General features: G+C 35.0%; 1 protein-coding gene across 19 annotated transcripts in view; it reads right to left on the reverse strand.

Annotated features, from left to right (window-relative positions):
• Positions 1 to 12,453, reverse strand: part of ANKIB1 (ankyrin repeat and IBR domain containing 1) — an 88,524-nt gene that overhangs the window by 22,487 nt on the left and 53,584 nt on the right. For all 19 annotated transcript variants that reach the window (XM_086857616.1, XM_086857594.1, XM_086857534.1 and 16 more), the window contains 3 exons: positions 7,481 to 7,598; positions 3,858 to 4,066; positions 1,560 to 1,648 (listed from right to left, as the gene is read on the reverse strand). In XM_086857616.1, coding sequence (XP_086713742.1) covers positions 1,560 to 1,648; positions 3,858 to 4,066; positions 7,481 to 7,598 — 416 coding nt within the window. The remainder of the gene's footprint in view (positions 1 to 1,559; positions 1,649 to 3,857; positions 4,067 to 7,480; positions 7,599 to 12,453) is intronic.

Raw genomic sequence — 12,453 nt, forward strand, 5'->3', positions numbered from 1 at the left:
TTGATGAACAACATAATTAAAAAAAAATAACACTGTCGTGGTTCAAATATGAGCATCATCAGCAATATTTAGCCCTATGTTTGTGGTTTCCATCTTTGCATTTATCCGACAGCTCTGCAATGTTTAATTAAACTGAGCATTACTTCTACTTTAAATCAGAAACAGAATATCTAAGTGTAATTAATCTAGGAAATAATTAATTGAATATGCAATTAATTCCTACAACTCTGCTAATAAAACTTGGTCTGTTTTTGGACATGAATGTCTAAATGGTGACCTTATTAGTCCCTGACCACCAGAACACAAGCCAGAACAAGCTCAAAAATCTGCTGAATGCTGGACTTTAACAGTTGTTTAGTTTCAAAGCTGTAACAGGCTTATTAATCTGACATCAAGGATGATACCATTCTAACTTTAATCATTTAAAGGACAGGCAGTTATTCTAAGGTAGTCACCTGAGATCCTTTAATAGTTAAGGTAAAGATACATCTTTACCTTCAATTCATCCCATCTTAGATCTGTATCTTAGAATTGGGTAACTCAGTCCTGGCTATGCTCCAAGTGACTTAGGAATGACTGCCTCAGAAAGATGAATTCCACCCTTGATGTGCCACCACAAACACTTGCCATTGAGCTGTGGCTCTGAGCCTGTGGCTCTGAGCTGGACCCTGCATCCTGTACAAAGGACACACAGTTCAGTAGCCAAATTAGAAGCTCCACATCAAACCAGTGATCTCTTGGTAACTCCTACATCCTGCCCAGGGATTTGCTAGGCAAGAGAAGCACAACTAACAATTTTCTTGCCACTGAAAAGAACTGCCTTTGGAAAGCTCATATGGAAAAGAAAGTGCTCTTCCTTAGCACCAGGCCAACGGGTTCATAGAAATGGAGCTGATCTGCAGTAGGAGTAGCTGTGCTGAAGTGGTGCTGTAACAAGACACTACAGGGGTAGAGATCAAGTAGTACAATCTCCTGAATGGGGACACAGATGAATACAAAGCACTGCATAGAGATATAATTATTCCTGGGAATATGATTAATATTTATACTACCATCTGAGTTTTTCACTAGCATGACTACTCTGACCTATGCAGTAACAAGAGCATTAGATTAATAGAATTTCTAAGTAAAAGCTACCCCTCAGTTATTAACCTCAACATAAAGAAAGAATTTTAATAGCTTTTCTGATTGGAAATGGATTCACAATGCCTACGTTTAGTGTTCTAAACTCAGAGATGGAATTAAGCATGCGCTTAATTTAGAAACTGTAAACCCCAATGCTGCACACACACACTGAACAAATCAAGAGTAGGCTTATCTATTTACACACAAGATTAAAACATTTGATTAAGAATTTTGCTTAGTCAGTACCAAAACAAGCATTACATAAGCCTAAAACAGTTGGTAACAGATGTTTGAGCGACAACTAAAATATTTGTTAGGTTCAAACCAGCAACTCTTTGAAACCCAAACAGTACTTTAACATTAGCTGTTTATGGTCTCTGTTCTTTCCTGCAGTATGAAAGTTTCCCAAATGATAGAGAAGTACATATACTCACGCCTCCCAGCAAGCTCTGCAGAAGTCATGTCCACAAGGCATATCCACTGGGTCTTCAAACACAGAAATATTACACATGCAAATGTCACACTGTAAATGACAAAAATGCTTCTGATTAAGAAATACCCTAAAGCTTTTTGTATTGTTAGCAGAATGAATTATGTTGGAAAATCTCAGCAAAAATTTAAAGAAGTGCTCAGTAGGGGAAATAAATCTAACTATTCAGACAAAAAAAAAGGTTATTTAAACTATAGGAATGTGAAAGATTTAGTATCTCTGTTTCCATAACTCCCTATCCAGAGAACATATTTTGGGCTGCTTTTTGAGCTCAGGAAGTGCTTCACCCTGGAGAGTGCTGGAATCTCAGAGTTAGAGTTCTAGGTGCAAAAGAGAGCTGTGTTTTTCATCAGCTTCCCAAACAGCCAGAAATGAGTTTGGAGATGATAGAAGTCACAGGAAATGTTTAGTATCTCACACAGTCAGGTCTAAATCAAAGTTTAATCAAGGAGCAGTTTGAGTGTGCAGCAGCAGCAAATACTTTAAGTAATAACTTAAAGTATTACTTTAAGTAAATTTATTACTTTAAGAAATAACATACATATATATTCTTTTTTTTTAAAAAGAGTTTGAGGTTTTTGATCAAAATGAAGAGTAAGTTACACTACAAATACTCCAACAGAAGAAATAATTGCTAAATTTTACAGAAGTAGCTAGTAAATTAAAAATAACACTGAATAAATAACACTGAGACCCTTACTCTGAAATAGTTAAAGAGTAAGGATGAAAATACTCAATGCTTATGGTTATATGTAGAAATAAATATTAATGTTCTTAAAGAAATACAAAAGGATTTTTCTTTTCATTGAAAGAAAGACACCATGAAATGTATTTCAACTTTCAATGCATAAGGTATTATATACACATAGAACATTTTCAGAAAGTTAGCCTGTGGTATGCTACTTTAAAAGCACTTACATTACAGCCAAAACAAAATCAAACAAAAAAAAATGGCCTTTAGAGTGTAAAATTCAGTGAATTATATGTATTGTTCCTTCAGTCATTTAGCCTTATTGTCTTGTCAAAATTAAGTATTTTAAAAGTTGACAATGCATTACAAATAATTTTGTTTTAAATGTATCTTTAAAGTAAGGAATTTAATGAAGTCCTGAGCTCAAAACATCAAAAAAACCCCATTCACTATAACTGTTTATAAAATAGGATGCAAAGGAGCTTTACACCTTGTGGCTTTATTTAATCCCTTCCTTTCAGTTTTCATTTTGCTGGCAAAATGGGATTTGATGGTTCAGAAAAGATTCTTAAACAACCATGAACACTAAATGTGTATCTCTGGACTTGGATTGAGACACACTAGATCTATAATGGCAATCATTGTCCAAACCTGCATTCCTGGCTTATGGACCATCAATGAAAAACAGAACATAAAATGTAAAACTGAAGACATATAATCTGTTCAACATTTTAATTGGGAATTATTCACAGACAATATTTAACTGCCAATAAATAAAGAAATAAATGTACAATAACAATATACATTCTATATAGCTTCTTTTACAGTATTTTACAATTAAATATTTCTCTGCAGGAATGCAAGATCTTAATTTTAATATGAGATTTAGGGATGATCCATTTGAAAGACTGAATGTAATATTCTAAAAAAAATGCTTAGATCATGGAGCAATAGTTTTATAATGCTGCAGCTGTGGACTATTAAAAAGAGAACTCTGTCTTCCAAAAGAGCCACACAGATTTTAATGAAAGGCGCTTTCATATTTCAAATTTGCAATAGCTTTGTAAACTGCTTGAAGCAGCCCACACATAGTAAAAGTAATTATAAGCTTACAGTACACTAGTGGGCTGACATTTCAAAATGCAGACAAAGACAATTTTGTTTTCTAAAGAAAAAATTTTCAAAAGGCAGGGTTCACAGAACTGCATACATTCAGGGAAATGGATACAATGGAAGTGAACATCTTGATAGGGATGAGATGAGAAGTTCAAAAGAGCCAAACGCACTGATGCGACTCGAGCTGTCTAAAATGAGAGTTTGTGAGTGACAGCCAAGGTAAAAACACAATGGTTTGTATTTGCCAGATGCTCAACTGCTTTATCATATAGAATGTTTAAGGTGTCAACTTCTCCGATCACCACTTTTGGAAAGAGAAACACTTTATACTTTCACAAAAGTATTTCTGTATAAGCTCCCCTGTCTACACAGGTACATTGTGTTTAGAAGTCAGCTGTTTTGCCCTGCTGGTTTGAGACGTATCTATAAATTTACCACAGCTGTGTCCATGTCTCCTGGTGAGGGGCTGTTTTCATCAGGGGAAGTGACAGAGGAGCGAGTAGTGCGTGGAGTTCGCGGGGAAGGGAGCGTGTCCCACGCGTTGTATCCGCTCGGAGGGGGAGTTGGCATCTGAACCCCTGAACGCTGGCAGCAATTCTCTGGGTTACACATCCAGGCTTCAAGCAACTTCTCCCTGTCCCAGTCTTCCAGAAATATAGAGATACAGGAAATTATGCACCTGACAAAGTTCAAAACATATTTTGCACCCTCAAAAGAATATATAAATATTAAACAAAAACAAAATAAAATTAACTATAAAAAAGTGTGATAGAATGGAACTTCAGACATTATATTTCAGAGAACACATTCCAAGATAATATGTAATGCATTACATTTTTGTAAATAACTGCATCACAAGCATCTCCTTTCCCTGTAATATGTCTTAACATTATTTTTGTTATTTATTTACAGCAACTGTAGTAGCTAGAAGACTCAATTTAAAACCAGAACTGTACTGATTTTCACAGACAGATGAAAACATACCAGCCCTCACACTACTGAATTTTCATTTTTTTTCTTTTTATGAAAAAAAGTAATTGTTTAATATGGATTCAACTTTATCTGTTGTGTGTTTGTTTTTTTTTAATGAAGCAGGAAATACAGGAAGAAGACTAACATCTAACTGGATTACAAGAAGGTTTGTGACTTAATGAGTTTCCAGTCTTTATATATATGCACATAAATTATGTGTTTCTGGGGGGGGGGGAGGAATCTACCTGAGTGTAAAGAAAATTTTATATATTCTCACTACATTTTATTCTAAGTGTTAGTGAATGTTTTACTTTTATTCATAATTAACACTGCCCATTATATACAAAGAACAACTAGTGAAACAAAATATCTTAACACTAAATCAGATCTTTCTTCACAATTGTTTGAAATGTATTCTGTTTCTGATTCCTATGATTAACACTAAAGGTATCTTCAGAACAGCAGGTTTTTCTACCAAAAATACTTAGAAGTTCTCATTTAAATATTAATCTATCAAATTCCTATGCAGATTTGAATCTAAATTCATCAATACTACATGCAGAACAGACAAACTTGAATTTCATAAATTATAAGAAATTTCCCAGTTTTTCCTACCACTTTAAATAAATATGTTAAAGTTTGGGGATTTTTTTAAGTGCTGGGTACTCCCAAAGAAACACCAATGTTATGAACTAAAAAATGTTTTCTTTTTATAAGGAAAAGATAGTTTTCCCATACTGTATTAGTGCTGGGAAAAAAAGATACGTGTTCTAAGCACTGAACTTAGTAAAGGTAGTGCCCCTGTTAAAAAAAATTCTTTGAGCTGCAGATGATTTATTGATAAGGTCCTTACTTATCTATGCTAAAACATATCACAGGTTAAATGTTTAAAGATATGGATCCTGAACACATTTACACTTCAAAATTTATAAATTTTATCAGCATTTTTCATGCTACCCTGAATTTATAACCTTTCAGAGAGAGGCTGACTGATGTTAAGGTACAGATAAAATTTGCTAGAAATTTTCTTGAGCTTCTTTGTTGCACTGTATCTTTAAAATTAGCAAGGGTTAAGACACTAAATGGATCCACTGTGCTCTCTTTACTAACTTATGAATTTTAGTAAAACACAAGGTAGTTATATTTGTTGAACTGCATATTTTTTATCCTGAAATCCATTGCTGTATAATGAACTAGAAGAGAAATAATGTTGAAAAAACACTTCCAGAAAAACTGTAAAGTTATCTACTTTTGTGACTGCCACAAAAACATTTTTTTTCATCTTGGCTTTAATTCTACATGCTGCTGTCTCTCGATTAAAAGGAAAAAAAGGAAAACACACTCTTAATGTCTGTGTTGATAAATTAATATATTTGTACAATAAAAAAAGCAAAGGCTGGTGGATTAAATATTATATGCCTGTAAACTATTAAACTTAGTATATAAGCATGATCTCTCCAAGAATTTAAAACATGCTTTTCATACCTTGTGTGAATTAAACCAAGATTTCATATAATCTTTTTGTGAATTTCAAGATTTAATGCCAAAAATTACGATTTGTCGTTTGATGTCGATTCTCTAAACTTCTGCAAATACCTGAGTTATTTCCTAAGCTGAATCAATACAGCTACAGGCAAAACAGTTGACTTTCTCATGACTTGCTAATTGTCCGTGCTTCTTTCTGTGCACTGGCCAATTGCATTAAGTTACCAGAACATCACTAAGGCAACATCAGTAGAATGACCTTTCCAACACAGACTGATTTCTTCTCAATTTTCAGTTCCTGTTTGCTAGATGCTGGCAGACATTTCTCCACAATTTACATCAACCTCACTGATTTTAAACTAATTGCAGACTGAGCTGAGAGTTTTAACAGTATCGCCACAATTTTCCTCTTCAAAATATCTGCACAAGTTGTGGAGGCTACTCAGTCAAGTATTTATAATTTTTAGCCTTACTGAGAATTTTCTGAGAATACAATACACCATTCAAATATTGCATATATTATAAGCACAATATAAGAATTAAAGAATCAACATAAAAATATATATGTAAGGACTGTCCCTTAAATATCATACTACTGGCACAAGTTCATGTTTACTTAATTCAATGTTAAAAGGAACACAAATACCAGCTATGGAAAAGAATGTAAAAGAGATCAGTTTCAGGTACCACAACTCCTCATGAAAGTGTACCAAAAGCCGTGGGTTTAAAATAATGTCTTTCTATTTCACTTTTCCCTCTCCTGCTGACTTTAACAAGGAGCTCACAAAAATAAAAGGGTATGAAAGCTTAATCCAGCAACACAGTGATGAGCACGCAAACCATTAACTGCCTGAGTAGTTCCTTTGGCATAAAGTAACAATGCAGATGCTTCAGTAAGCGTAAGTTTTGAATCATTGAATCAAAGTTTCAGAGATACAGAGATACTTTTGTCTGGAGAAAACACACTGAACTCAGTATATCCCCTTTCTGACAACCCCAGTTTAACTTGAACAAGAGTACAGACTTACTTTGGTGAAAATAAACTGGTTAGATATGCACGTGGAAAAGCATACCCTGGATTAAAAGTCTAACTACAAAAAATCCTCCAAAGGACATACACTCATATAATTTAAACCCCAAGGCAATTTCCAACCACTTATTACAGTGGTCAGACTGCTTTTATTGCAAGGAAAAGAAATTTAAAAAATGTTGATCCAGTTTTATACACAAATACATAGTGGCAGAAAACCAATGGTCTGACAAAACCAGGTTTGATGAATTTGACTTTTTTGACATATAAGACCACGTAAGTTTTACTCCCATGTCTCTCACCAAAATAGGGCAGTTCTGTTTTTCCACACTGCTTAAGGTAAACTGTCTTCCATTATAATTCCTAGTTTGAATCACTTTTCTGTTGGCTTCCCTGTCTGCCTCAATGTTTTTTGACATACTGCAGCTGTACTTCTTTCTGAAGCACTGTGTGGTCTGTTTCCTGCTATTAACCATTACTTCTCTTTTACTTGGAAATAAAGTGCAAACATAAAACTGTGGTTTTGAGTTTGCTGAAAGCAGTTTCTTTAGACTTAAAGGTTTGGGATTACCATGTGCCCGAAGTAGAGCTTCTGCAGTAAAGAGAGGGGCTTGAAGCATGTCAGCAGATTCCACAATCAGCATATCCTTAAGCCTTCGCAGATCTTGAAGTCGTAGCCCCTCATATGGCTTTAAGAAGAAGAAGAAAGATAATTTATGTATAATATTTTCAAGTTGGTCTCTAATATAATATTAGAAAGAAAGCATTCAAAGCTCTGTTACTGATCACCATCTCAACTGTGAGGCAGTACGGGACAAAATTTATCCATTGTGCACACCAATGACCATGCAAAGCTATATGGAAACACTCCATATGGAAGAACTCTCTAAAGTTCATGATGATAACAGGAAGCCATCAATGATAAGCTAGCCTAACACTGGCTCTCTCTCCCCAAAAAAGATTTTGTGAAAATCTAGTTTTTAATCTAGATGAACTTTGATTCATTGATTAGGCCTCAGGTATTGCTGAATAGGTATGAGAATGCATGACAAGATTTGAACTAAGGATTTAGAGAAGAGCCAGATAAGGGACAGGTTGTCATATACTGCATATAGATTCTCTGACACTATACATTAATAGGGACCCCATTAACTCTGAATTGATCTGGAGGAGGATACACTGAAACATTAGACAGTGAGAAGTTTGTGAGCAGAATCCAGTATTGGATCTTCTGAGGCAATATCACCCTTTCAGGAGCAAATTCAGTCCTGCATAGGACAGATGAGACATGCAAATTAGATGTTCACAGAAACACTATGAGGGTTGAGGTTGGAAGGGACCTTCAAATGTCATTTGTTTCAACCTTCTTCCTCAATCAGGGTCACTTAGAGCCAGCTGCCCAAGACCATGTTCAGATGGCTTTTGGGTATCTCCAAGGCTGGGGATATATTGTACGTGGAGATACCAAAACTCTTTTTGAGAAACAATGGCCAACTGTCATAGCCCTACAGAGAGCAGATCATCCAGCTGCCTTCCCGGTTTGGAGATCCATTCCCTTATAACAGCATTGAAAAAGGTCAAATCAGAAAGACAAAAAGAAATAATTTTAGGATTCTGAATTTAGCTCCAACCAGGTGAGCAGAGATACACACATATGTTTGCAGACTGCTTTTTAAAACTAAGAAAGGAAGACTATGACACAAATAATGTATTTGTTAGGGCTGCACTAGTGTTGCCCTATAGGTAGGAAAAGAAAAAAAAAGTGGGAGGGTCTATAAAGGGAATGGATACTGAAAGGATGTGTAAAAACCACTATTCTTACATGCACTGATTTTATTTATTTATTTATTTAAAGGGTAAGCTAACAGTAAGTTAACAATATATTTAAAGCATTTGATATAAAGTGTTACATGCTCAGAACTAATCAGGAACACGGCCACCAAATGACAGTTGTCTCCAGCAATTTGGAGATGGAAGGACACAGCAGCAGTGGTGACAGATAATGACAGTCAAGGCTATGTGTCATTATTTACTATCTATATTTTGGTTTTATGTAGACCACAGTCCAGGACTCTCCTGTGCTAGATTACAAGGACACAAATGTATGCATAAATGCGTAGACAGAAAGCAAAAGACTGGTTGTATCCTTGAGAGGTTACAATCTAAATAAAAGTCTGCTCTCTAAGGATAACAAGCAAAAGGCAGAAGTGATGGGGAGAATGGATACCCTGGATTTCTAAATGATTTTGTTCTTTTGAGATACCTACTCTAAAAATGTAACTTGCTTCCTGTATTCCAGACATCATAATTAACTCCACAATACATCTAAAACCATAGCTGACTCACACAAGGACATCTCCTGTTAGCTAATCAGTGAAATAAACAGGTGTTTCTCCATACGAGAAACTTGTCATTAGCAAGAGTAATGCTCCACAGATCTGCACTGGGTCTTTGTTCTTTTTGAGAAAGCAAGCAAAGCAGAAGAGAAGTGACCTGTGAGTGTCCTGACCTGTATTGTGATTGCTCAAGTTCAGGCAGTTTCTTTATGTCCTTCCAGTGCTGATCATGCATGACTCAAAAAAGGACAATCTGAACGTTAATGGCTTGCACTGAAATAAATCTGGGCCACTTGGATTAATAGCAGTCTGGAATTTAACTGACCTTCTTAACTTATTTTAGAAGAGATAATTTTTAAAAAACATTTCAGAGAGAGAGGGATAGAAACAACTGTGTGCCAGAATGGTTATCATTGTGCTGTATATACAGCAAAAAAATAGAAGCAAAATGGTCATGACTGAATCTGAACTCCATTTTGAATTGCAATTGTAAAGCAATCAGCTGTGTCAGCATAACATTACTCAATTCTTTAAGACCATACACATCATAAGAAAAAATACCTTTTCTGTTAAACTTGCAACATATAAGCATATTTTAGGACCTGGTATTTTATCCTGAAGTGCAGATATGTTCAGAATTATATTTAACTGATTGGTTCTAGGTCAAACGCTGGCAACTATCTCCCCTTGAGTAACAGACTATTATATTATCTCAGCTGGAGCACGCCACACGACCCAGCAGGGAGTTTTGGATCATCAGTTTTTAAGAATCCTAATTTTATCTTTTTAAGTAATGAGGGAAATGTTCCCTAAGAATGTGTTTGAAACATCAGACATTTGTTTCATAAAATAACATATGAGCCCAATAAGAAGCTGAAAGAAAAGAAATTTTAGACTGGCACTATTAAGGAGGCTAATCTGGAAATTCCAGAGTGAAGACTTTATACAATGGGAACCTTAAAAATGTTAATGTCTACAAGGCAATCTTGTAGAGATTTGTCAAGATACAGTCTTTAGCTATGAGGATGTAACATACATCTAGTATGTAATATCAAAGAGGTTTGTTTTTAACTACCTCAAACACTGATGACTTATCTGCAATGTCACGTGCTGTAAAGGATTTTGATTACAGTTTACGATGCTTGAAGACCTCCTTTAATGGTCATTTATGGAGGAACTCTTTATTGATATTTGCTGTGAAAAATACATTGTTCAATATTGGCATCATTTAACTATATAATGATTTCGAAATAGAGTTACTACTTTAATGCATTGCTGAGCTTCTTACTACAGATTCCAACACTTCTGTATTCTCAAGAGCCCCTCTTTGAAACTATTTTCTTCTCCATTTTTTACTACTAACATTTAGATATAATAAATTATACTATTTTTTTTCTCCTGAAAGTATTTTAGTTAGGTAAGTTCATTACTTTAACCGTTAATTTCAAACTATTATTACTTTCTTCTATTTTAAAGCACCATTAAAATAGACAGGGAAAAGTAACTCTTTGCTAAAGTGATGATTATATAATTAAATGGTGCCAAAACACTTCATGTAAACATCCTTCTTTATGGGTGGATGGAGTTCTACAGTTAATGGAATAATATATTAAAAAATTATTTATACTCCATTTAACTCATTCAAATAAAATTATATGCACTATATATATATATTGAGACTACATATATCTTAAGTAAATGTAGTCCCCCTCTCTCACCTCATAAACCATCCTCTACCTGTAGAAATAAAATAAATTTGAATAATTTAAGATAACTCTTTGCACTTATGGTATTTATATTACTTATATATTTATATGACATTAATTCAGGAACTGAAAAAAATCACTCCAGTTATTATACACTCAGTAAATCTGATACAAATCTGTGATACACTCACTAGCAGCATATTTCTACAGTATTCCATGGCACATATGTAAAAGGAATAAAGAAATTATATATTTTGCTATTGCATAAGGTATTTCACTGTGTCTGGCTGACAACCAAAATGGTTCTGGACGATCTGCTCTGAGGTACTGCTCATTCCCAGGTGTTATGTAAATTTAAAATATTACATGATTTGATTGAAAGGAAGGACCCTTTCAGTCTGAGGACTCCCAGGGATACATTACCAAGACAAATATGCTCTCATGCTACAACAAACAGCAATGTAAAAGACTGTGCAAAAGAACAACCAAAATCTGTAAAAGCAGCTTAAGAACAGTCACTTACTGTCATATTATTTAGCGTATCTTCAATTAGATTTAAAAGATAGATTTAATGTAACAAAGGTTTTTCTTTTTGAGATTATTCATCAAAGTAAGAGCAAAGCATCAAGAAAAAAAGGATTGTGTCCTCCTGTAAACATAGCAGGCTTGGAAGGGGAAGTATTGGGTACTATCATCCCAGATATTACTGTGCAGATCTTAAACACTGGAGCTAAGCCCATTTAGCTGTTTTGTCTGGGAAGAAACTCTATTTGTGGTTTTCAAATGTTTTATCTTTTCCTGTAACCTTCATTCAAAAGATGCAGTTCCTTTGAAAATGCATTTCTTAGTGTTCAAAGTTTTTTAATTATTCATGAATGAATATTTTCTGTTTTGGAAGAATGTTGAATGGCAACAATTACAAGCTGAATACTGTGCTAAACAAGCATTTTGTACGCTCCGTCCCTCAGTGTTTAATAATATATAAAAATGAAACTGAGAGAAAAAAAGCAGAGGATCATCCTTGAGAGGCATTTCTGGTGAAGCATCTGTGCTCTGGGGTTTTTGACAGAGGCGTCACCACAGCCAGTGAGTGGTAAGTGCAGCTGTCACTGCCCATCCCAGACATTTGTATACCAACCTGGAGGATGAGGACATGCAGTCATTTGGAGCACAGCTCAGTGCAACTCTTTCTAAGGCTGTTTTTTCAACTGCTTTTGGCACTCTGGGGGCTAGAATTGAAAGATTAACTTCTCCTGGCTACATGCTCTTGGCATCTCCCTTGTGCCAGCATTTGTTCTCTTAGAGATAAACAAGATGTTCGAGAAATTATCCCACTGGAAAGTCATAAAGAAAGGGGGGAAAAACCAGCAGGGAGCACATGAAGACAGAATTGTTCTGTGTAAATCCCCAAGGTCATCAATTGATGTACCAAATTCCAAGCTGACATTTTTTGGCTTGTGAACACTTAGAACACACGGGAAAGCTGCCCTGGTATGTGAGAT

Source organism: Cyanistes caeruleus, chromosome 1 (genome assembly GCF_971803275.1).
Source record: "Cyanistes caeruleus chromosome 1, bCyaCae1.hap1.1, whole genome shotgun sequence".
NCBI classification, from domain to species: domain Eukaryota; kingdom Metazoa; phylum Chordata; class Aves; order Passeriformes; family Paridae; genus Cyanistes; species Cyanistes caeruleus.